Source organism: Aethalodelphis obliquidens, unplaced genomic scaffold, assembly GCF_003676395.1.
Source record: "Aethalodelphis obliquidens isolate GAN/ISIS:26980383/991018 unplaced genomic scaffold, ASM367639v1 scaffold42, whole genome shotgun sequence".
NCBI classification, from domain to species: domain Eukaryota; kingdom Metazoa; phylum Chordata; class Mammalia; order Artiodactyla; family Delphinidae; genus Aethalodelphis; species Aethalodelphis obliquidens.
Window position 1 is genome coordinate 10,835,212 of NW_020837986.1, and position 25,823 is coordinate 10,861,034.

Below are 25,823 nucleotides of genomic sequence, written 5' to 3' on the forward strand. Positions count from 1 at the left end.
CAACGACCGTAACTTGGGCCAAACCTAGGTCTCCTGACTCCAGGTGTTTTTACCGCCTCATCAGGCTGACGCTAAGGCTTGTGAAATGACAAAGTCTATGCAAGTAGAAGGAATCACACCCTTCTTTCCTTCCCAGTCTCTTACTTCACCAAGAGACCCCTCCCCTGCCACACCTGGGCTCAGATACCTCTGGCTTCTATCTCTTCCACTCCAGAAAGGAAAGACCAGCCAGGACCCTCCATCTCCCATCTGCACTTACCACCAAGAAGGGCCCACTCCTGCCCATCGGTTCACAGAATGGCCGTCAAGGCAGGAAGGATCCTTAAGTATCCAACTCCAAGAGTGATTCTGAGGCCCGGAAGCAGGCAGCCCCCACTTCCTGAAGCCTACACAGGACCCCACCTGGCCCAGCCTCCCTTCCCACCTGCTCTCTTGTTCTTTGTCCAGCTAGCTGCAAGGCCAGCACACCCTAAACTGGAAAAAACAAACAAACAAACAAACCTCCCCATGGTCAGACCTTGATCCAGAGCCTACCCAATCCTGAGGAAAGGGTCTCAGGGCTCCTGGAAGGGATACAGACCTCATGGAATAGACATGGGCCCCACTGAGAAGACGATACTTCATCGAGGAGGCATTAACTGCACAAAAGGGACACGCACTTCACTGAAGGTACATGGACTCCATTAAGGGAACACAGATCTTACTGGGGCATCTCAGATCTCACTGAAAGGGCTGTGGACCCTGCTAATAGGACATGAATGGCATTGAAGGTCACTGACCTTACTGACGGGACATGGGCTTCCTCCAAAGAGATACAAAATACATAGACTTTACTAAAGAGACATGAACCCCACTGAGAGGACTCAACCCCACTGAAGGGCCTCTTACTACACTGAGGGAATGCACACCACTGAGGGGGCACAGACCTTATTTAGTGGGGACAGACCCTACTCAGGGGATCAGACTTCACTGAAGCATAATAAGCCCTATGGACCTCACTGAGGAGATAGGAACCTCTCTGTGAAGAGAAAGGCACATGCAATGGCACACAGTCCTAGTATAAACGGTCATCTTTCCATCCCACACACAAAGTTCTGGGCAGCCCTCTCCCTTCTCCCCTCTCTTCCCAGCCCTTCTTTCAGGCCCCAGAGCTGTTCCCAACACACTGCTGCCCTCTCCTGTCTACAGGTGGCACTGCAGATGCTGGGCCCATAATGGATTTACAAGCAGTTCAAGTCATCTCTGAGCCTGGAGCCTGGGGTTGGGGAAGGAGGGGATGTGTGGCCAGGGGCTTGACCAGTCCCCTCCCTCTGCCTGTGGACTGTGAAATGGAAGTCTGGACAAGAGGCCTAATAATATAGGGAACCAACACCCCATCCCTGGAAATGGGGTAGTAGTGCAAACTATGGTGTAGTTGGAATTCCTCAGTGAGAAGAGGATGGATCCGGTTGGACAAGATGAGAATCCACGAGATTAAGAAAAAAATGTTAATAATGATTATGGCATTTACTGTATTAAGTAGGTGTCAAGCCATATACTAAAAACTTTCCGTGTGTTATTTAGTCCTCACAACCCAGAGATGGATACAGTCATTCTCTCCATTTTACAAATGAAGAAACCCATACTCAAAGAGATTAAGTGTTTTGCCCAAGATCACACAGTTTGTAAGCTGTAGCAGAGGGAATAGAACCCAGATACCTAGACTTTAGACCCATTCCCTACCCTTTTATCCTCCCCCAACCCAGCCCACTCCTACCATATCACCACCACCATGATTTCTTTCTCAAAGTTTCCTTTCCAGAACCACATAAAATAAAAGCTCTTTAAATAATGGTAAATATGCAAGTTCCAGAGACCCCATTCCAGCCAATTAAATTATGATCGCTAGAGTGGAATCTAGGGATCCGCTTTTAAGATCCTAAGACAAGCTCAAGTTTAGGCTCACTGCCCTATGCTGATAGGTCAGGGGTTCTAGAAGCGGTTGTGATTGAAAGAGGAGTCGACGAAGTGTGGGGTCCAGGGAAGGATCTGACGTCCGAGGAGAGATGTCCAAGGAGGGGCCTCGAAATGAAGCAGGTTGCACATGAAGTAGGGGCTGGGGCTGGGGGTCGGCGGTGAAGGCGGAGCCTGAAGTCGAAAGAGGGGTCTGGGGTCGGAGGAAGAGTCTGAGATAGGAGGATAAGGATCTTGGAGTCCAAGGAGGGGTCTGAGGTTCGAGGAGTCTGGCATTAGAGACAGTATCTGGGGTCGACAGGAGGTTTGCAGTCAGTGAAAGGGACTGCGAGCCGAGGAAGGAGCCTGGAGTCTGAGGAGGATCCTAGCTCAAACTGGAAGGAGGAAGGGGTTTGGTCCCTGGGCTACGTAAGGTGCCCCGAGCCACTAAGGTCGCGCTTACCGCGTGCTCTTCCCTCCTGACCCCCGACTGCGCGACCCGGACCCGTCCTGCGGGCTCTGCATCCACACCCACACCCCAACCTGTGCTCTCAATGCAGGCTGACAGCGCTAAGCAGGCGGGGCCGAGTCAAACCCCGACACCCTCCAGGGTCTGGGTTTGAGGCGCCCCCTCCCGGCGGTCCAGGAGCTCAGGCCCCGCCCTCCTCCCTCCTCCCCACCGTCTCCCCCGCCTCAAGCCCCAGCCCGGCCCCCGCCGCCCCACTTCCGGCAGGCGCTGCGCTGCTGGGGGCGCGGGCGAGGATGGCGGCAGAGAACGAGGCCAGTCAGGAGAGCGCCCTGGGCGCCTACTCGCCGGTGGACTACATGAGCATCACCAGCTTCCCGAGGCTGCCGGAGGACGAGCCGGCGCCCGCGGCCCCTCTGAGGAGCCGCAAGGACGAGGACGCCTTCCTGGGAGACCCAGATACCGGTGAGGCCCGCTGGCCCCGTCCCTGCCCCCTGGGACGTCCCCGGTCCTCCTTCATCTACGCGAAGCATCACCTCCAGCTCCATCTCCCTAATTCATTCCCTTCCTTCTGGACCTCTCCCTTCTCCCTTGTCTCTGTTCATTATCTGGTGGGGCTGGGGATGCATTTCTTCCTTGGAGGCTTAGGATGCGACAAGGGAGAACGATGCTAGGGACTGCAGTAGGAGGGGTTGGGGTTACCCCCTTGGGAAGAACCAACTAATAAGGAAGGAATGTTGGCGGGGAGTTCCTAAGGAACAGCTGTGATCACCTAGAAGAGGATTTTCTCTAGTCACAGAGAACAGGATAGGAGAAACCAAGTCAGAGACTGCAGCAGGATGGATAGAAGCTAGGTCTTGAGAAGAACTTCCCCACAGCTAGGGATTGTGGGAAGGAGAGACCATGAGAAGAAGCTGAGAATCTCTTCGTGTCCCGGGAGGGGTAAAGAGAATATGATTCCCATCCATCTGCGAGTGATGGGTACTGGGAGACAGGGGGATGGACTGCATGACCTCTCAAAGTCCTTGGGGACCAGAGCACCTTCACTGCCCTGTGGATACCTCACCCCTCCCAGAGCAGTGGACCAGGCCAGGATGTTAGTAAGGTACCCTGCCCCCTAGGAAGCAGGCTCCAGAATTTTACTGTATTCTCTTCAGCCCTCTGCAGGAACTGCAAGGGTGGGAGTAGGGAGGGAGGAGACGGGGCTTGGGGGACACGTGGGGCTGAGAGCTCTCTGAGCATTTCTTCCCTAATGCTCTTTCTCCTGTCCATGTGGCTCAGCTCTCTGTCCTCCCCTCCATTCTTCATCCTCCATCCTCCATCCCCCATTCCCTCAACGTCACTTCCTGGCATTAGAGCCTCCTTCTACTTCACTCTCTCTTCCTCTCAGTGCCTGCACTTGAGCCCTATCCCTCAACAGCCTGGCAGATCCTGCTTCTCTTGCCCAGCCCTCTCTGGCCTGGCCCTTCTGTGGCTACTCCTAGCCTGACAGCCCCAAATTCTTTCCCCCTCCACAATTCTCCAGTCACCTGGCCCTGACCAGCAGCCCCTGCCAACCTGACTATCTTGTACCCTTCCTGGAGGGGGTTTGAGGGGAGGGTGGGGAGGCTTATGGTCATCACATGTCAAAGCCGCAGATTAAAACTTCTTTTCTGAAGGGAGTAGCCCTGGAATCAGGAGGTAGCCGGGAGAGAAGTGGGAGGATGTGTCCTGGTGGATACCAGCCTGAAACCAGGTCCTTTGTTCAGGAGCCAAGAATACCACTTATGGTCCCAGCACTGCCCTGACTCACTGTGTGACAATGGGCACACCTACCCTGACCTAGGTCTTAGTTTCCTCTTCCAGCTCAACTGGGAATGCCTATCTCTCCCAATCTAGAGATTGGAAACCCCTGATATGTTTTATCCTCCTTTCCTATGAATGTCTTAGCATTTATCAAAACCTGTGATTATTTATTTGTGCAACCTTTGATTATTCCATGTCTATAAGCCCTGTGAGGATGGGATCATGACTGTCTTGTTCACCATCCTTTCTGCACCATCGAGCACAGTGCTAAGCTTTCAATAAAAACTGTTGAAGAAATAAATGAATGAAAGAGAAGATCTCAGGATGAAAGAATGGCAAGGGAAGGGTTCTCAAACCTCAGGGAGTTCCTCGAGGAGTTAATACAGGCTCTGCCCTCAGCTGTATAAAAATCCAGGAGGGACCCTGGTCACCTGAGTTTCTAGGAAGCTGCACCTTATGCCAAGTTGTGCACTAAGGTTCCAAGGACCTTGCCATCCTACCTGTGTGGTCATTTCAATACCATGTCTCCCAGCACTACTTCCAAGCCCCAAGGCTCCTCTGGCCCAGCTGGACCAGCCTGCTGGCTAACATGACCCCCTGTGTTCTCAACCTGCTGGTGCCACCTGATGGTACTGCCCCATCCTCTTATGCAGGACTTTGGTTGTGCCCAGCTGGCCTCTAGCCTGCCATTCCACAGAACCAAGTGCCAGGCACCCCACAGCAGGCCTTGTGGAAAACAGAGCTAGATGGTGACCACTCCAAGACTGGTGAAAACTTTCTTTGCTCTTTTCTGAGCTCCAAGCCCATGTGTCCTTCTCTCTCCCAGACATCCGCCTCTAGATGTCCTGAAAGTCCCTCACCTTCAACATTTTCCATGCTGTACTCATCCTCTCTTCCCCAAACACCTGTTCTTCCCCCAATGTCATTCTCAATTAATGACACTGCCATCCATCCAGTCCTCAAGGTAGAAGCCTAGGAGCCACCCATGATTCTCTCCCTTCTGCTCACTTCTAAATAGTGGTCAGATGCTCTCTGTCTTCCTCCTAAGTATCTTCCAAATTCCATCTCACCATCCCTGTCATCACCACTGTAGACTAAGCCACCATCCTCTCTTATCTCTATTACCCATAGGCTTCTAGCTATTCTTCCTGCTTCCTGACTCTCCCCCACCCCCTCCCAACCCAATCCATCCAGCACCCTGCATTTCTGATCATGTCACTCCCTGTTTCAAAAATCTTTAGTGATTCTCCCTTCAGAGGAGTAAGCAAGCCAGGGACCAAGTCAACTCTGTGCAGGGTTCATTTGTCATAAACCCAACTAAAACTGAGCTACATCTAAAAAGAGAATTTTATTGGGTAGCATAACTGAAAAGTTCAGGATATAGGGCTTCAGGCATAGCTGCATTGAGGTACCCGAAAAAGATTTGGATTTTCTCCATCTTTTGCTTTGCCTTCATTTTTATGGGCTTCATCTTCAGAAAACCTCCCATCTTGTGGGAGCAAGATGTCCCCAGTAGCAACAGGCTTACATCTTACCACCTTAGCAACCTAGACAAGAAAGTCTTTCTCTTTCCCAATATTTTAGCAAAAAACAAAACAAAACAGAGTTTGAAAATCATTGGTGCTGGTGCTGGTCACGTGAACGTGAACCAATCACTGTACAGAGGTGCCTGTTCTGATTGGCTAGGCCTAGGTCATATACTCACTCTGACCAGGAATGAGGGAATGAGGAAGGAGAGAGGGGATTTGGTATTCTCTAAAAGAAAATTGAGTGGGGAATGGTGACTAAGCAGATAAAAATTAGATGCCTACTAAGCCAACTGCCTTCAGACAGCTCCTGCTGTTGTCCCACAAATTCAGAACAGCCAAAATTAAACTCATCCTTTTTCTCCCAAATGACTTGTTTCTTCTCGTCCCAAACTAGCCTTTTCCCAATGTCCTGCTGTTGTCCTTACACATCAGCAAAATCAATGGTATTGCTTCCCCACCACTTACACTGTTGATACTCAGTAAATATTTTTATTGAATAAATGGAAAACAATATCCATTTATATTTATATTATATATTCATAATAAATTATTGGTAGAATAAGAAGTCTTGAATATATCTAACTCTGATGGAGCCATAGCATCTTCACCTCCTGGCTCCTCATATCTGATTGGAGAAAACAGATTTAAGGACAAGTGCCTGGAAATATCAACTTGAATTAGTTTATCAACTGTAAATCAGTTTTATTTACAGACTCTGGTGCTGGTGCTGAGGGTTGGAAGCAAGCATGATCAACTGAGGGAGGCTTCCAGAAGACAAGTCTCTTTTTTTAAATAGAAATTTAAAAAAAAATTATATGTTCATGGTGAAAAAAAAGAACAGTGAGAAAATGTAAAAGTCCTCTTCTCCATTCTTATCTCCTGCAGTTTTTCCTATTTATTTAAAAATATATGTATTGATTTTCAAAAACAAAAGAAATATATGTAAGTGGTAAAAATTTCAAACAAAAAATTCTCCCACTCCATCTCATTCCCATCTTCAGTATCTTCCCACAAAAGTAACCACCATGAAGAATTTCTAAAAATTATCTATATATGTATGTGGTTTCTTATTTATACAAAAGAGGGGAGTATGGATTATGGAGGTCCTTGAACACCAGGTTAAGGAGCTTGAATTTTTATCATTTTGGCATTGATGAACCATGATAGTATTTTAAACAGGAAAATATAACAGTCAATTCTTAATATTATCCCACAGACTTTTAAAGGGGTTATACTCCTAGGCCATAGTAGCAAGTGTTCAAAAATATTTTGAATGAATGAACTTTTAAAAACACATTGTGAGTACAGTCACATATTAAGGTCAAGGTATCAGGCTATTTCTTTACTATTCACAAACACCCAGGACCTTTAGACCATTTAGAGACCTGGGTTCAAGGCTCATATATCCCAGAGGAGGGAGACTATGGGATGGAAGAGGGTCTCAACCTTGGCCAGGGTGGAAAAGAAATGGAAATAACTTTGAGTGAGCACCTACAGAGTGCCTGGTATACATCACCTTTTTGAATCCTTGTACCCATCCAGCCAGTTAGGGATCAGCTCCATTATTAGGATGAGGAAAGTGAGGCTCATGACTTGAAATGACTTGTCCATAGTCACCCAGCAAGTAAGTAGCTTTCAAATGTCCCCTGCCTCTACTTTTATTATCCTTAGATCCATTCTCCAGATAGCAGCCAGAGGGATCTTTTTAAAACACAAAACAGAAGGCTTCACATTCTTGCTTAAAACTCTCCAGTGGCCTCCTGTGGCTCTCAGGGTAAAATCCAACCTTCTCACTAAGCCCTCAAGGCCCAGCGCATCTGCCCTAGCCTCCACCTACTACTCTTTCCTTTCCCCTTGCTCACCACACCAGAGCCACCCCAGCCTTGGTTATTTGTTTTCTAATGCACCAAACTTATTCCTACATTAAGGCCTTTGCACCTGCTCTTCCTTCTTTGCGGAACACTCTACACACTCACTCCTTGCTCTACATATGGCTGGCTCCTCATCCCTTAGTTCTCAGCTTAAAAGTCACCTCTGCGAGAGTCCTTGCCTGACTTCCCCAGCTAATTGCCTCCAACATGTACCATTATTCTCTATCATTTCATCCTTTTTTGTTGTTGTTATAATTCTATTCTTTTTTTAATTGAAGTATAGTTGATTTACAATGTTGTGTTAATTACTGCTGTACAGCAAAGTGACTCAGTTATACATATATACATTCTTTTTCACATTCTTTTCCATTATGGCTTTTTAAAAATATTTATTTATTTATTTATTTATTTTTGGCTGCGTTGGGTCTTTGTTGCTGCACGCCGGCTTTCTCTAGTTGCAGTGAGTGGGGGCTACTCTTTGTTGTGGTGCGCGTGCTTCTCATTGCGGTGGCTTCTCTTGTTGCGGAGCATGGGCTCTAGGCGCGTGGGCTTCAGTAGTTGTGGCCCACAGGCTCAGTAGTTGTGGCTCACGGGCTCTAGAGCGCAGGCTCAGTAGTTGTGGCGCACGGGCTTAGTTGCTCCGTGGCATCCTGGCACGGGATCTTCCCGGATGAGGCTCGAACCCGTGTCCCCTGCATTGGCAGGCAGATTCTTAACCACAGCACCACCAGGGAAGTCCCTCCATTATGGCTTATCACAGGATATTGAATATAGTTCCCTGTGCTATACAGTAGGACCTTGTCATCCTTCTCTTTCTTCATGGCACCTGCCACAGCTTGTAATGATATACTCCTTTGTTTACTTCTTTATTATCTTCTTCCTCCACTGGTTTTCAAAACCCATGAGGCCAGGAACTGTTTGTTCCTTTCCCCTAGCATCTAGCATGGGACCAGACAAATAGCAGGCCCTCCATATTTGTTGAATGAATGAATGGTTGGATGGATCGCGAAAACAAGGTTGGAAGACAGGGCCCCTCCGCTCAGTTTATGGAGCTGCCTCCTTGCACAGAAGGCTGGGCCCCAGCTGAGGCAAGATCTGGTTTCCAGGGAGGACCCAACCCCTGCCTCTCCAGGAAGTGTTCTCAGCCCTGGGTCCTGGGTCCCGGGCGATGTGGCCTAGGGATGGGAATCCAGCCGCCCTGCTGCCCAGTTGGGGGTCCCTGTCTCTTCCAAGCGGGGACCACCCCCCACCCCCCCACCGCCCTCCCTGGGGTGCATGGGGAGACGCTGAAAGGGGAGCAGTGCTGTCTAGTGGAGTTTGGGGGGTGGGGGCCGAGAGAGGGGGGGACGCGGAATAGCCCCGCCTAGAGGGCGGGTAGGGCCGGGTAAGAGGCGCCCAGACCGACCCCCGCCGCCCGCAGACCCGGACTCCTTCCTGAAGTCAGCGCGGCTGCAGCGGCTGCCGTCGTCGTCGTCGGAGATGGGCAGCCAGGACGGGTCGCCGTTGCGGGAGACGCGCAAAGACCCGTTCTCCGCGGCAGCGTCCGAGTGCTCCTGCCGCCAGGACGGGCTCACGGTCATCGTCACAGCCTGCCTCACCTTTGCCACCGGTGTCACTGTGGCGCTCATCATGCAGATCTACTTCGGGGACCCCCAGGTGAGGAGGAAGCAGAGGGGGAGAGGAGAGAACCTGGGGAGGAGGGGTGAAGAAGTGCTTAAGGAGACCTTGGGAACTGAGGACTGGCTGAGTGGTGAAAGGGGGCCAACAAATGGAAAGGGGAGAGGGCGGTGACATGGGAGAGGAAGGTCTCAAGGGAGGGCCTCCTGGGCGTGAGGTGGACAGAGCTCAAAGAAGGGAACTGATCAGGTAGGAGGCACTTGAGGTAAGGAAAGAAGACTCTTAGGGGACAGTCAAGGGGATAAAAGGGCAGGGCTCCCATCCCCACCCTCTGTTGGAGGTTCTGGGGTTAGTGGAGGTGCCTTAGGGAGGCAGGGGGCCCCTTCTGCCCCCACCTAGTCCCCTCCCCCTTCCAGATCTTTCACCAGGGCGCTGTGGTGACTGATGCCGCCCACTGCACATCGCTGGGCATAGAGGTGCTCAGTAAACAGGGATCTTCCGTGGATGCAGCTGTGGCAGCAGCCCTGTGTTTGGGGATCGTGGCTCCTCACAGTTCTGGCCTGGGCGGGTAAGAAGCTCCCAGCTGCGGAGGTTGGGGTGCCCCAGGCCTCCTTCTTTCTCTTGGTCTGTGGGCCTCATGTGCACTTCTCCAAGTTTGAGCAGAGGGGCAACTGGGCCCCATCTCCTTGCATTTTCTCTTTCTACACCCAATCTTACCCCTTTCTCTTTACATGGAGTCCAAGGAGGTGTTTTCAGAAGATTTTTCTTTAACTGGGAAAAGGATTTCATAAACTCTATAAAGTGAGGTACACAGTTGGGGGTATACTGTCATTTATTAAGGCTGTGATACTTCAACTTTTAGCGTTTACAAATCCTTAAAACACATCCCTGTGAGTCTGATGAAAGCAATGGATCCTCTATCCTCAAAGAATATACCCCAGGGTAAGACCTCTTAAAACAGAGACTAGAAACCGGCCACCCACGGGCCACACCCGGCACACAGCCTGGTTTAGTTTGCACACTTAAATTTTTAAAAATTTGGTTGCTGATGTTAAAAAATTGAGAATTTTCATAAAAATCCAGATTTCTAACATTTCTTGAACAATCAGGAGACCTAATAACATTGGGCCTACATTCTCACCCGGCTGCAGTTATCTGGAGCTGAATAGAAGCTGTTTCCCATGATGGGGCTTGTACTGTCCACTTGGCCATAGTTCCTACCACTCCCTTTTGTTTAGCTGTCCTGCTTTCCCTATTATGTTAGCTGGCAGCCCAGTTATCTCAGATGTAACCCCCATCTCAGATGGAAGCAAACCACAGAAAAGGGACAAGCTGACTAAGTCCATATCTTGGCTCCTGAAAGACCAGCCTTCCAGGCCCTATGAAAGAAATTCCACTTTTGGTTGTGTACAGTCTGTCCTTACATAATTCAGTCCTGGGAGAGGGAGAGGGACGTACCACAGAGGCAGGTGCAGGAAGCTGGCAGGGGTCCAACTGTGGTAGGAGGTGGGGGTGGAGGGGGAGCAGAATATCCCGCTCTCCCAGTCTCTGGGTTTTCCCTTGTCAGGGATTAAAGGCTCCAATAACAGGCTGGAAGAGGTCCATGGACTCTGGGTCCCCCAACCCCTTGATTTCACTCCCCACCCTGATAGGGTAGCTGAGTCTCTGAATCTCTGCTGGGGAGGGAGCCCAGACACCTGACTCCTGATGACAGACTGAGCCTTTAGCCATCAGCGTGGGGGGCTTGAGGAACAGCAGGTTAATTGTTCAGAGGAGTGGCATCTTATCATCACCCTCCCCCTTCCGTGTCTCTCCTAGTGGGGGTGTGATGCTGGTACATGACATCCGACGGAATAAGAGCCACCTAATTGATTTCCGAGAGTCTGCCCCAGGGGCTCTCAGAGAAGAGGCCCTGCAGAGATCCTGGGAGACCAAGGTGGGGACCCCGGTGAGAAGGTGGGGGGTGTCTCCCTTCACTGCCCTTCTGCTAACCCAAGCATTACCTTGCTGAATATTTACTATGGAGGTGAGGGAAAGAGTTAAGCAGGATGCTCTTAGGCTCTGAGGGAGATAGGCAGCCCCCAAAATAAAATAATGAACCAGGACTTCCCTGGCGGTCCAGTGGTTAAGACTCCATGCTTCCACTGCAGGGGATGCGGGTTCGATCCCGGGTAGGGGAAAGATCCCGCATGCTGCAAGGTGCAGCCAAAAATAATAATAATAATAATGAACCAGAAAATCTGATTGTTTGATAACAGGCAGTGCAGCACCACATTACTTCTCTGGTGACCTTGCCTATCTGGCACATAAGAAGGAAGAAAAAGAGCCACTGAGCAGTCTGAGATGTCACAAAGTAGCTGCACTATCACTCACACATCTCATTCTGAGGCTGTTATTGGTAACTTTCCTAGCCCACGACATATTGGAAGATTATAGAGGAACTGCTGGAGGCAAACCCACTATCTACTGAGAGCAAAGGAGGAACTAGAATTACTTGGAAAAATAGATATTTAGTGCAGTGGCAAAAGCCAAACACACCCCTGAATTATCACAGTTCAGAGTAATGGTGGTGTGTTAATGAAAAGGTTAAATGAAGGTCACTTGTCCACTGTTTTAAAAGGCAAGAGTAGGTATACTCCAATCTAGACAGGTTTCCATCTAAATTGTTATGTCTTGGCTCTTAAAAGGGTTTGCTTAATTTATAAATCCCTCAGCTATGACAGATAAAGGAGGCCTTTCTGCATTTGCTGATAGGAAGTCAGGGAGGTGGGAGGGATGCCTGCTGGGGACAGCTTGTCCCTCCTCTGGGATACTTGGCCTGTGTCTCTCCCCTGTGCCAGCCCCCATCCCTGGCTTGGGGCTCTGAGGAATTCAGCCCAGCGCCCCCCCTTCCAGTGACCTGGTCTCCTCTCTCCCTCACCTGCCCGCCTTGCCCAGCCTGGGCTCTTGGTGGGGGTTCCCGGAATGGTGAAGGGGCTACACGAAGCTCACCAGCTCTATGGCAGGTAAAGGTTCTCCCCCTGGGGACCAGGGGCCCCTGCCTGCACTCCTCCTTGGGTGGCCTTCTCCTACCTTCCTGGATTCTTCCCTTCCCAACTCCCCCCTCCTAATATCCCCTTCCCTTGCCAGGACTCTCCTTCCCAGGAACCCCCCTCCCCCCCCAGGACCCTTCTTCCTCCCCCCAGGACCTCCTCCACCCCCTGCTCTCCGGCTCCCCCAGGCTGCCATGGTCCCAAGTCCTCGCCTTCGCAGCAGCTGTGGCCCAAGATGGCTTCAACATGACCCATGATCTAGGTCAGTGGGGCCTGGGGGTGGAGGGAAAGGCATGAGTTTGATGGAGAGGGGAGAGGGAACCTCTGCAATTTAGGTCCTAAGCCAGGAAGTGCCTCTCTTCCAGTTTGCTCCTCAGACCCCCTCCCCACACCACCCTACCTTCACTGGGAGGGATCCTCCAATGGGGGGTGGGGATCTGGGATTGGCCCATATACACCACCACTACCCCCCCCACCTCTGTAACAGGCTCCTGGGGGGCCGGAGGACTTAGGGCCGGCCTCTCAGCCCTCATCCACCCCACCTGTTGCGTGTACAGTCCCGACACCCCCATCCCAGCCTCGTGTCCCTGCCCGCAGCCCAAGCCCTGGCTGAACAGCCGCCACCCAATGCGTCTGAGCGCTTCCGTGAGACGTTCCTGCCCTCGGGTCACCCGCCACTACCTGGCTCACTGCTGCGACGGCCTGACCTGGCGGCGGTGCTGGATGTGCTTGGCACCTATGGCCCCGCTGCCTTCTATGCCGGTGGCAACCTCACACTGGAGATGGTGGCAGAGGTGAGCGTGTGGGGCACCCCCGGCCCTGCGGCGGAGGACCCTACTGCAGAGAAGTCCTCTTCCCCCTCACTTCCCTGTCTTTCTTTCTGCATATATTTACTGCGGATTCCATTTACTTGAAATTCTAGAATAGACAAAACTAACCTCAGAATCAGATCAGTAGTTTGGGGAATTGGAGGGGTTGACTGGGATGAGGCACAAAGAACCTCCTAGGGTGATGAGAATATTTTGTCTTGATTGTGAGAGGTACCTTTGAGCTCCCCAGGGCTGGTACCAACCTGTATAGTGGCCTGTCCTGGCCCTCCCAGGCCTGGTGGAGACTCAGGATCAGCCTCAGCTTCTCTGAGCCCACAATCCCACCCTGCTCCCTGGATTTTCTAGGGACCGAGGGAGACACCATCTTCACTGGTGACTCAGAACTGGGGAGGATCGACACAAGGGCTTTACCACCCAACCCCAAAGAGTCTCAGTCTGAGGCAGTAATGGGTTCTGAGAACTATTGTTGATAGTTCGAAACCACTAACGGAAAATTATGTTCAAGATAAAGATACACAGACCAACTCAGTGATTGTCTCATCTGTACAATGTGGGTGGTTATGTCTATCTCTGCCATACAGTTGTGGGAATTAAACAGGTCCATCATTCATTCTGCTTTCATGGAGAACCTGCTCTGTGCCAGCTTCTGTGCTGGGCATTGGAGTTATGGATGTGGTGATAGATGCCTGTCTCAAACAGACATCCCTGGAAAGTCCAGCAGCGTACTGGTTTTAGATCTACTGGGTCCAGGGACTCCTTCCACATTGTAAGGACTTGTTCTGTATCTCTTTCTTTCGGTCTCACAACTCTACTTCCCTCTGTTTGAAATCACTCTGTCAGATCCTTTCCACACCTGCTCTCCAGCAGCCATCCTTCCGGCAAGCCATCCCAGAGAAAGAGACTTTCTCATTCAAATAGTTCCAGCAAAGCCTCAAGGTTATGTCTCATCAGCCCATCATAGGTCTCATGACTATTCCCAAACCAGTCACGGTAGCACAGAAAAGGAATGATCTGATTAGCCAGGGCTGGGTTGCATATCCTCTCCTGGTGGTGGAGAAGGGGATGAAGGAAACTCTAACAAAGACCATCAGAGCTTTAAGAGAGAAAAACCCAAAGCTGAGTTTATTAACTTACCAGACAAAGCCAAGAAATTCAATGTGTAGGTCACTGAGGGTAGATTAGACATCACAGGCTTCAGGTACTTAAAAGTACTAAAAAAAGGAGAGGATTCCTAGTGGTTATGCTAATTTAGAATTAAAAATTAGCATGCTGGATAGAATGAGCCCATCAGTTTGTACAAGATTAGATCATTGGTCAGTAAAGTGCTCAGTTATGTCCCGTAAGGGTTGTCCTACGAGGGTCAACCAGAGTTCATGGTTTTGGAGTGATTTTAGTTGGTTATAGTGAAATGCAGAATTCAGTTTTGATATCTCCTAGGCAAGTGCTGCTGTAAGTGGAAAATCTTCCTTCTACATAGGCAGAGGGCAGTATGTGCAAAGACATGTAGTCATGAGTTCAGGACCTGCAGGTCACTCTGGGTCGCTGTACAGAGCTCATTGGGGAATAGCAGGACGTGAAGTGGGAGAGGTAGGCAGGGGCCAGATCACAAAGGGCCTTGAATGCCAAGCTAAGGAGGTCATTCATAGATTGTATCCAGTACAATGTCTGGCACATAGTGGGTGCTTATTGTTAGTGCTTTTCCCCTTCCTTTTTCCTGGGGTACCCACAGCTGATGGGGTCCCTAAAGGCCATGATGGGAACTGCAGAAGGCACAATATTTGTAACCATTTGATCTGTGTATGATCCAAACATATACCTTAGGCTAAACCGCATGCTCACAGTGTGGTGTGTGACTCACAGTGGTGGGGGTCATTCTCTCCCCTCCAGGCTCAGCATGCAGGGGGTATCATAACTGAGGAGGACTTCAGCAACTACAGTGCCCTCTTGGAGAAGCCTGTGTGTGGCGTGTACAGAGGTGACCTCTCCCCCAGCTCCCAGGGTCCCCACTCAGGAGAGGCCTCCCAGTCCAGGGCCACATCCTTTTGGCCTAGTGGCTCCTCCCCATTTCACAAGAGAGAAACCGAAGCAATGAGCTGCCTAAACAGCCAACCGTTGAAGCAAGCCAGAGTCAGCCTACTTCTAAAGTAGTTGTGGAGTCAGTTACCCCAAATATTTAGGATATGGGGAGGGAGGTCTGGTCAAAGGCTAAGGCCTGGAATTTGGGGTTCTGGCCATAGGTTTTCTTCTTTTTTTTTTAATAGATTTATTTATGTATTTATTTATTGGCTGCATTCGGTCTTCCATTGCTGTGCGCGGGCTTTCTCTAGTTGCAGCGAGCGGAGGCTACTCTTCGTTGCGGTGCAAGGGCCTCTCATTGTGGTGGCTTCTCTTGTTGCGGAGCACAGGCTCCAGGCGTGCAGGCTTCAGCAGTTGTGGCTCGTGGGCTCCAGAGCGCAGGCTTAGTAGCTGTGGCGCACGGGCCTAGTTGCTCCACGGCATGTGGGATCCTCCCGGGCCAGGGCTCGAACCCGTGTCCCCTGCATTGGCAGGCGGACTCGCAACCACTGTACCACCAGGGAAGCCCCATAGGTGTTCTTGATTCAGGGTCTGTGTTGCCTCAGCCCGCTCCCCAGCCCCACACTCACTGCCCTATGCTTCCTAAGAAGAGTCCATAAGACCAAAATCCATCTTAGCTTCAGGTTAGAACAAACCCTTCAAGACAGTCAGAGACCTGCCCCCTCATTGTGCCAAAAGGAAACTGAGGCCCAGGGGAGGAATGGAACTTAACCTGCCAAACTCAAAACCAGTGAAGAACCCAGAAAGCCAAGCATTATGACATAGGTAAACTCCATGTTTGCAAACCCAAAGTGGTAGGTTCCTGAGTCCCTCAGAAGGTTCTCAGGCTTTCTCCCCTCGAGGAGGCCCAGATAACCTCAAGCTCCAGGAGAGGCTGCCTCTGCATTCAGGTTTCCAGGCCTCAGTCTCTTAAGCCTGATTCTTCTACCAGAAGTGGTGTTATACTGAGCAGAGGAAGAGCATAGCTTTGGAGCCAGGAAGACCTGGGTTTGAGTACCAGCTGTGCTTGAACCAGCTGGTACTGGTTCACCTTGAACCAGCCACTTCCCACTCAGAGCCTTGTTTCCCTCCTTAAAATGGAGATAATAATAGTGCCTACTGCTCAGGGTGCCCATGAGGAGGTGATGAGATGATGTTGGAAGTTATCCTGATCAGAATGGGTACTGAATGTGTAGTATTTGATTTCCATTTGCCCTCCGCAGCCTGGGTTCTCTTGGCAATGTCAATACCTTGAGTACTCTGGGCTCCCCTTACCTCTTGTAACTTTGGACCAGCTTGCCTCTTTGTACCTCAGTTTCCTTACCTATAAAATGGGAATGATAACAGTACCCGTTATGAGGATTAAATGAGTTAATTAGTTAACGTAACTGTCATGTGTCAAGTATTATTATTGTTCCTTTGATGTCCAAACATCCAATAACAAGGGCCTCAAATAGAAAGAGAAGTTTGCTGTTTCCAGGAAGTTTCAGGGGTGGGACCAACAGGAGCCCTGAATAATATCCTGGCCTAAGGGAGGAGCTGAAAGGAGACACATGGTGGACCAGGACACTGGACATCTGGACACCTGTCCCTGCTCTGCCAATGGACTGCAGTGTGACTCTGGGCAAATCACAGTTTTCTTGAGCCTTAGTTTCCTCATATGGACGAGGAAACTAAAAACAAGTGTTCTGGGTTGGAGTCCTGGCCCTGCCCTTGACTTGCCGTGTGAACTTGGGTGGGTCCCTTTGCCTCCCAGTGTAGTTTTCCTACCTGATGAGGGGGTTCAGTGCAGTGGTTTCAGTCTGTGTGATGGAGGGATGTGGAGATGCCTTGACCTCTCCCCTGCCGTCGGTAATTTCCTCTCCTTTCAGGCCACCTGGTTCTCAGTCCCCGACCCCCACACACAGGCCCTGCCCTCATCAGTGCTCTCAACATCCTCGAGGGCTTCAACCTCACCAGCCTGGTATCCCGGGAACAGGCTCTTCACTGGGTGGCAGAGGTAAGGCTGACCCCCTCCACTCCATCCTGGGCCTGGGGACACTAAGAGTGGGGGGATGGGGTAGTGCCAGAAGGCCTGACTAAATCACCTCCAAGTTTTCTCACACAGCACCTGGTGTGGGTGCTGGGAGGGGCTTGGCAACCTCTTCCACACTCCTGCTCTGTTTTCAGACCCTGAAGATCGCATTAGCTCTGGCCAGCAGACTGGGAGATCCCATCTACGATTCTACCATCACTGAGAGCATGGATGACATGCTCAGGTGGGTCCCGAGGGGCAGGACCCTGGGTACTGCAGAGGCGGTGGCAGGTGTGGGGAAAGAATCAGGTGAAAAGCAGCTGGTGGAGCAATAAGGCCTGAAGGCCCAAGTCAATTTCAGCTCAACCCCAACTCACAGTGTGACACTAGTTGCCTCACCTTGCGCCTTAGTTTCCGCATCTGTACAACAAGGTGGTCTACTTTATATAGCTCTCAAATTTTTTTGACCCTAGCAGGCACCTATATGGACCCATCTGTCCCCCCTTTTGAGTAGAAAAAGAAAGCCTAATAACAATGAAAAGAGCCCCCAAGCAAATACTAGAGGTGGTGGGGATTTTGATTCAAATGTACTTACATCAGCAGCATAACATAGTAAGATTGTGGGCTCTAGTCAGACTGTCTCAGTTCAAATCCCAGCCTCACCATCCACTAGCTGTGCAGCCTTGGGCAAGTCATTTAAACTCTCTAAGTCTCAGTTTCTACAAGGGCCTGCCATTAACAGTGCCAGCCTCATGAGGTTGTGGTGCGGACTAAACAAGATCATACATGCAAAGCACTTAGCAAGTTGTCTGGCACATAATAAATATTCAACAAATATCATTGTTATTCTCAATTGGCAATAGAGGTAAGATTGATTACTATGTAGCTGCTACTATAACTGACTTAAAGGCTAGCTAAAGGAAAACTCAGAAGCCAAAAATATAGTTCATATAAATTTATACTGATACTCAAACAACCCTCTATGAATTAAGTTGCAAATGACGAGACTAAATGAACAGCTAATAATTAAAAAGCAGAAACAGCAGCAACCAAAAACGAAAACCAGCTCAAGGCCACAAGGATAAAACCTAAAAACCAAGCCTCCCCGCTGCCTGCCCCCAAACCACTTGAAACAAAACCCTCTGTGCCCTCTCTGTGTGGCCACTAGCCCTCGTGGTTGAAAACTGAATGGACGTCCTCAGTAATCCTTGGTGACTTGTCATTCTCTAGTCAGTTAGAATAACTAACTAACCATTATAAGGTAAGAAACCCTCAGCTGAACTTTAAAAATAGAAAATTTCATGTTTTCAAGATCAATGCATATTTAGCTCTAAAACATGAACACTTATGTTAAATTCATTTAACTAATTTATCCAATAAATAGTTATTGCTGTGCCAAGTCCTCCTGTGCCTTGAAGAAAAACTTCTAATAGCAAGTAAAGGTCCCTGTATACAAAACCCTCCTCTAGCTAAACTCTTAATGAAACTTTAGTTCTGGACTACAAATGCTAGGTTAAATGAATTCAGTTTGTTCATTCAAAACAAATATTTTCTGAGCATCCCCTGTGTTCCAGGTACTTTCATAGAAAGGATTAAATAAATATAGTCAAGTAACTAAAAGACTTGATTTAAACATGAAATAAATTCTACATTGCCTCTAGAAGAAAACCTGAAAAACACCTAAGTAAATTCATTCAGTTCAACAACTATTTCCTGTTTATTCCCTATATGCTAGGAATAAATGAGCCTCTGCTCTCATAGACCTAACAGTTCAGTGCGGGGAGGCAGATATTAATCAAATAATTGCACAAACAGACAGCACAAAGTGTGGTAGGTGGGGTGTAATGAGAGCCTATTGTGTGTTCATCTCCTACCTCTTGTCTTTTCAGCAAAGTGGAGGCTGCCTACTTCCGGGGCCAGATCAATGACTCCCAGACAGCCCCTGTCCCGCTCCTGCCCATCTATGAGCTAAATGGGGCTCCCACGGCTGCCCAGGTGCTGATCATGGGCCCTGACGACTTCATTGTAGCCATGGTCAGGTATGCCAGCTCAGACTCAGAACCTGGCACAAGAGATCATCTGGACCAGGAAGGAGGTGTGCGGGGGGTGAGTGAGGGCGGGCGCAGGGCTCACCTGGCCCTAACCTCGGCCCCCAGCTCCCTGAACCGGCCCTTTGGCAGCGGCCTCATCACCCCCTCGGGGATCCTGCTCAACAGCCAGATGCTGGACTTCTCTTGGCCTAACAGGACTGCTAACCACCCTGCGCCCAGCCTGGTAGGGCCTTGCTTTCCTCCTCCCCTGGGGACCCTGAGGCTAGGTAGAAGATGCAGTAGTATAACTGCTCCTCCCTCCCCACTTCTTCTAGGAAATTATATTATAAAGAAAACAGCCTAAACAAGGTGTCCACTTCATCCCCAGCCCAAGTCCAGGGCTTGGAGCCTGTTGGGTGCAAAGAAACCTCGTCCCATTCTGCTACCGTCTCACTGTGTGACACAGGGAAAGTCTTCCCCCCTCTCTGGTCCTCAGTTTCTTCATCTACTTTACAGTGAGGATATTGGCCCCCTTTTGATGCTTTGGGTACTTTTCAGCATTAGTAGTTTATGACTGTGTGATGCTGAGCACTATAGGGGCACTGAAGAGGGACCCAAAAAGAAAGGAGATGTGAATTATTGTCTATTGTGAGAGCAGCATTCTTAACTCCCTGCAGGCTGGGACCCCAGCAAGACAAAGACAGATAGAGATGACCAGGGTGGGGATTATTCTGTTCTTTCCCATAGTCATCTTTCTTGGCTTGATCCCTCTCCTGCCACCCATGGTAGCCCCATAGCAGCCCCTTAGCTCAGTGGGCCCATTATCTACCTCAGTTATCCAGGGACCCTGCCCATTTCACAAACAGCAGACTGTGGCCTGGGGATGGGCCAGTCCCCATGAAGACTGCGCCTGTGGAAGATTCAGGAGAGAGAGATGTTGGAAGAGTGGTGGAGTAGCCCTTTCCTGTCTTGTCCCGCCTCTTATTCCCCTGTGGTCTTGGTCCTCTGACAACAGGAGAACTCGGTGCAGCCAGGGAAGCGGCCACTGTCTTTCCTGCTGCCCACTGTGGTCCGGCCAGCAGAAGGACTCTGTGGGACCTACCTTGCTCTGGGGGCCAATGGAGCTGCCCGGGGCCTCAGCGGCCTGACCCAGGTGAGTTTTCCCCCGTGATGGGCCTTTTGTGGCCAGGAGGCAAGCTGTGACCTGGGCTGCAGATGCCCCTCATGTCTCTGACTTGTCCTCATCTCCTACTCACGCAGCAAACGTGGGCTGAGGCTGCTTTGTGCCAGGCCCATCCTGAGCACTGGGGACATGAACTACATTGTTCTTAGCAAAAATGGAGCCCTGAATCGCCATGTCTTCTCAGGTTGCAGGGAAATTGCAGGACCAGTAGAATTGAGAGGTGATAGGACATCTGGGCTGCCTGGGTTCTGTCAATCTCTAGTCCCATCATGCCTCTAGTCAACATCTGAATAACAAGCGGCCTTCTTTAGGGTCTGCTTTTGAAAGGAAGGGCCTGCTACCTTCTAAAACACCTCACAACAGTTCCACGAATGTCTTGAGCATCTGATATATGTGTCAGGCCCGTACTTTGGCAGGTGGTGAGTTAACAAACCTGAGCTTTGGAATCAGACACCTCTGGGTCCCAGCCTAAGTGCTGCCAATTTCCAGCTGTGTGGTGTTGGGGAATTCACTTAACCTCTCTGAACCTCAGTCTCCTCATCTGTAAAATGAAGAAAATAACAAATAGCTAACATTTATGGAGATTTTACTAAGTGTCAGGCACAGTGTTACATGTGGTAACCCTTTTAAGCTTCCCAACTTTGGGAGGAATCCTTACTTCTATTTCATAGATGAGGAAACTGAGACCCAGAGAAGTTAAGAAGTTAGGTTCAGTTTAGTAAGAATGAGCAGACAGTTTGGTTACAGAGCCTACCCATACTTCCAGCCACTAAGCTGAAAGTACCCACATTGTGCCCTAGACCAGCCCCAGCTATTAGCCCTCTCCTGGCCAAGAAGAAGGGAGGAGAGCCTTGGGTTGTATTAAAGGAGACTGGGTGCTAGTGATGCCTCTTCCCTAGCTCTCTCCAAACTCTGGAATGAATGGCTTTTCTTCTCTGGCCCGTGGTTTCCCCTCTGTAAAATGGAGACAGTCATCACAGGCCTGCCTGTTTTCTGGGGCTGTTGAGAAACTCAGATGACATCCCTGGTGTAAGTGTTCAAAAGACTAAGGAGTCTGGACCAGGGACGAAGGCTGTGGATTCCTGAACCCACACCTCTGGGACAGCCCTGACTTCTGCCCCTTGGCTGCCTACAGGTCCTGCTGAATGTCCTGACTTTGAACCGGAACCTGAGTGACAGCCTGGCCCGTGGCCGCCTGCACCCCGACCTGCAGACCAACCTCCTGCAGGTGGACAGTGAGTGAAGAGCAAAGGTCCCCATGGGGTGGGCACAGGGCAGGGTGGAGAAAGGGGCTCCTCCCAAGGGTGCCCCTGCCTCTCCCAGCACCAACTCCGTGCCAGTGAAAGTTTGGTTTCTTTTAACCAACTCCTACTGGAACAGTGGAAGATCTGCAGATTGGAACCTGTCCTGCCATTTCCTGGCTGTGGCCTTGGGAAATTCACGTCTCCACTCTGAGCCTCGGTTTTCTCACTTGTAAAATAAGATATAGTTGTTCATTTTGCAAACCATTCATTCAGCAGTGTGTATTGAATACCTACCGTGTGCCAGGCATTATCCTAGGTGCTAGGGATACTGCATTTACAGGCAGACAGGAAAAGAAATAAAGAAATATAAAAAAGCAAAACAAATGCTCTGCAGAGCATTAAAGCAGGATGATGTATATGACTAACTCGATGACTGGGGAAGCGTTCACTTTAGTGACATTTAAGCTGAGATCTGGAGAGTGAGAAAGAGCCCACCAAGCAGAGAACTGTGGCAGGCTTTGTAGGCCAAGGGAACAAATGCAAAGAACTCACTGCAGGAATGGGCTTGGTGGTTTAGGAGTAGAAAGGAAACCAGGATGAGTGAAGGTAAGATCAGATCAGAAAGCAGGCAGGGGTCAGGTCATAGACCTTACAGATTATGGTGAGGAGATAGACTTTCTTCTAAAAAGGACGGGTGCTTAATTTTGGACACAGCTTAATTTCATAACTGGGAAAGTATGTGCACCTTTGAGGAGTTTTTATTAGAACAATGTATTATGCTAGTCCAAAGGGGATACAAAATTGCATGAGACATGGTCCTTGCTTATTCAGTCTCCCCATTTTACAGATAAAGAAACTGATGTTCACAGAGGTTATAAACTAGTCAAAGACAAACCAATAAATGGCAGAATTGATATCAGATACATACCTGGTTGATACCAAAGACTCAGTTCTTTCCCGCATGACTCTTGATACCTCCTGGACTGAAGCATGGTAGAAGCCACAGACCTAATTCCTCAGTAGTCATACCCTGTGGTTGCTTAGTGACGCTTGGATCCCGGCTGATGGGTGATGAGGCCAAGTCCTTGAAAATGAATATTGCTCAACTAACATCTTCAGGTCTCTGTAGAATGTAAGGCTCTGTGCTCAGTTACCGTGGGGGTGAGGGTGCTCATCCCAGCCCTCCCTTGAAGGGCACACAGTCTAAGACAGGCTATGACGAGCGGAGGCTTGGTGAAGGGAAAGTTCACCCACCTGAGGGCTCCGGGAGGCTTAATGGAAGAGGTGACAACTGGCTGGACCTTGATGTATGAGCAGGAATTTGGCATGTGGAGGTAAAGAACACTCTGGACGGGGTCGGGTTGTTGTGGGGAACAGCTTGGGCAAAGCCAGAAAAAATGGCTCAGAGAACAGCCAGGGGGCCAGCTGGACTAGAGACATTGTTTCCCAAACTTCAGAATTTATCCAGTACCTTCATGACTTTTGACAGATTTGCACACCATCTAAAGCATTATTTACATAATGTGTGTCTACAAGTGGATTTCCTTTTTAACCTGAATGTATTTTAAAACTAAACCTTATATTATAATCACAAATGGAAAAATGGCATCATTTGCCTCAAATAGATGATAAACAGCTACAAAAAAATCAAATGTTTCTAGGTTTTAGTTAGACATTTTTGCCCATAGAATGTTCTGAGGTCTGCTCTCTCTTTTAAAGGAGATTAGAAATGTTGGAGACCAGACTGGAACGTAGTCCTTTCTATTATCAAAAGGATTGAAAGTGAACCACAAAGGGAATATATTTCCAACTTGGTGATGTAATGCTATTTAATGTGTGTCTTTATCTCAAGAACTACCCCAAATCATCTCATTTGGGGAAGTAAGAAGATCAGATTTTTGCTGAGGCGCATTGGGAGGTGAGGTTACAGGGCTTACCATGGAGGTTCATGTTAAGAAGTATGGACTTCATCTAGTTGAGCATGGGAGGGATATGACATGATTTGTTTTATGTAGGGGAGGTGGATTGAAGGGAGGAGAACTTAAGTCAGAGAAACACAGGAAGAAACTGGGATAATGGTCCAGGCAAGAGATGATGAAAACCTGAACTTATGCGAGAGAGTGGGGATTTGTTCATTTATCTAGAAAATACTTGTTTAACATTTACTGTGTCCTCACCCTGTTCTAGGCACTGGGACTCAATAGTGAACAAGACAGCATTTTTGCCTTCAAAAAACTTACATTCTAGTGGAGAAAGACACAGTAAATAAATAAACAGGATGCAGGTAGCAGTAAGTACTTTGAAAGAAAATAAAGCAAGGTAAAGATGACAGGGGCTGCTATTTTAGATAGTGGCCAAGGAAGTTCTTGAAGACTGGAATGAAGTAAGGGAGCCAGTTTTGTGATTATCTAGTAGGAGAGCATTCTAGGCAGAGAGAACAGCAAGTGCAAAGGCCCTGAGGTAGGAGCATGTTTGGCCTATTTGAGGGACAGCAAGGAGGCTAGAGCAGAGTTAAGCAAGGGAGAGAGTAGAAGGAAATGAGGAGAGGAGTTTAGAGAGTTACAAGTTTCCAGATGATTTTGGGCATTAGAGGCCTTGGTAAGGACTTTGGATTTTATTCTAAGAGTTATCAAAGTTGTTGGAAGGTTTTGAGCAGGGCAAGTGACATGGGCTGACTAATGGCTGCTGTGTGAATAGGCTGTAAGGAAGCAGGACTGGAAGCAGAAAGACCCGTTAGTGGGCTATGTGGTAATCCTGGCAAGTAATGATGGCAGCTTGGCCTAGGCAGGTGGAATGAAGACCCCCAAAGCCAAGCCCTTTTTCCAATATTAAGAATGACTATACCTTATCAATCACTTACTATATGCAAGGCTCTGAGCTTTGTGCATTGTGTGCCTTGTCTTCTTTAATCCCTGCAACAACTTTATGTGGTAGGTTCTCAGATAATACCCATTTTATTATACATGATGAGACTGAGGCTCAGAGTAGTAAAGCAATTTGCCCAAGGTCATACAGCTCCTTAGGAGGGCATCCAGGACCAGGACTCAGGTCTGACCGTCAGACTCCTGAGCCAGTGTTCTAAACTCTCTGAATGTGTATATGTTGGGGAATGGTTTTCAGGTGAGTTCACAGAGGAAGAGATTGAGTTCCTGGAAGCCAGGGGTCACCACGTGGAGAAGGTAGATGTCTTGTCCTGGGTCCATGGCAGCCGGAGAACCAATAACTTCATCATCGGTGTGAAGGACCCTCGGAGCCCAGATGCAGCCGGAGCTACCATCCTGTAGAGCAGCAGGGTGGGGCGGGGGTCTCTTCTCCCCGCCTTTGCATGTTCCTAGAGTCCCTCCTTCTCCCAGGTTTGGTCTCAGAGGGACCCCAGGGATGCCCCAGATCAGGGGCCAGATGGGATGCTTAGCAAACCCTATCTCAGAGTAACTGGAAAATTCTCCATCTGGAGGCCTGTGGTGGTGGCAGTGGTGGCGAGGGTCAGTGTCCACGACCAGGCAGGCAGGACCTTGAGGAGTCAGACTATCTGTCTGTCTGTCTCCTTTCCCTTAGCCATGCAGGCTCTGAGCTTAGGGCTGTGCTTGCAAACCCTTCTCAAGGGTCCTCGCCACCCCAGCATCTCCAGTTGGGCCTGACCTGGGCTTGTTTTCCAGCTCCCTTCTCCTGTCCCCAGTCTCATTTCTTAAATGACTAGGATTTTTTTTAATGGACCATCCTACGGAGGGGGCGCTCCTCTCCTCCTCCCATCAGGTTGATTTGGGGGCCTTTCATCTGGGGTGGGCCCAAGGTGTGGGGTAGGGGTGGGGGTGGGGACCAGCTCAGGGGCTTCCATTTGCAAAGGGGAATTAAAGAAAGAATATTGCTTAACCATGGCTCTGACCTGATTTATGTTTGGCTGTGTTGGGAGTGGGAGTGAGAGAGGAGACCTTGGCTCACCTTGTCGCAGTAGCCCTGACTTCAGGGCAAGCTGGAGTCAACTTTGTGGGGGTTGTAACAATATCTGCTATCCATCAAAGACTTGCACTAATAAAAATAATTATAATTATAGATAGAATCTATTGAACACTTAATGTGTACCAGGCTCTATGCTAAATGCTTTATGTAGATAATATTAATTACATTATAAATCTTCATTACACACTTTATGAGGTTGGTACTAATATTATTCCCATTTTACAGATGGGACACTGGCAAAAAAGATTAAGGAGCTTGTCTAATGTTCCTCATGTATT

General features: G+C 49.3%; 1 protein-coding gene across 8 annotated transcripts; it reads left to right on the forward strand.

The window, feature by feature from the left end:
* The first annotated feature begins 2,657 nt into the window (after positions 1-2,657).
* GGT7 (gamma-glutamyltransferase 7) lies at positions 2,658-25,458 on the forward strand. 8 transcript variants are annotated; one of them, XM_027078507.1, is made up of 15 exons: positions 2,658-2,863; positions 9,004-9,239; positions 9,617-9,768; positions 11,019-11,136; positions 12,138-12,205; positions 12,421-12,494; positions 12,830-13,026; positions 14,950-15,037; positions 16,989-17,116; positions 17,287-17,375; positions 19,021-19,170; positions 19,288-19,405; positions 20,177-20,314; positions 21,480-21,579; positions 24,709-25,458. In XM_027078507.1, the coding sequence occupies exons 1-15, from the start codon at positions 2,695-2,697 to the stop codon at positions 24,870-24,872; spliced, it is 1,989 nt and encodes a 662-aa protein (XP_026934308.1). In that variant the 5' UTR covers positions 2,658-2,694; the 3' UTR covers positions 24,873-25,458. The 8 variants fall into 8 exon arrangements, with proteins under 8 accessions (XP_026934308.1, XP_026934312.1, XP_026934305.1 ...); XM_027078511.1 differs by having other exon boundaries at positions 21,480-21,572; positions 24,709-25,406; XM_027078504.1 differs by having other exon boundaries at positions 2,663-2,863; positions 12,041-12,205; positions 12,365-12,494; positions 24,709-25,406.
* The last annotated feature ends 365 nt before the right edge of the window (positions 25,459-25,823 follow it).

Coding starts and splice junctions, on each gene's coding strand:
- GGT7 (XM_027078504.1), top strand. CDS start 2,695: ATGGCGGCAGAGAACGAGGCCAGTCAGGAGAGCGCCCTGGGCGCCTAC. Junction 17,117..17,286: donor CTCTTCACTGGGTGGCAGAG/GTAAGGCTGACC, acceptor CTCTGTTTTCAG/ACCCTGAAGATCGCATTAGC. Junction 19,171..19,287: donor TTCATTGTAGCCATGGTCAG/GTATGCCAGCTC, acceptor CTCGGCCCCCAG/CTCCCTGAACCGGCCCTTTG.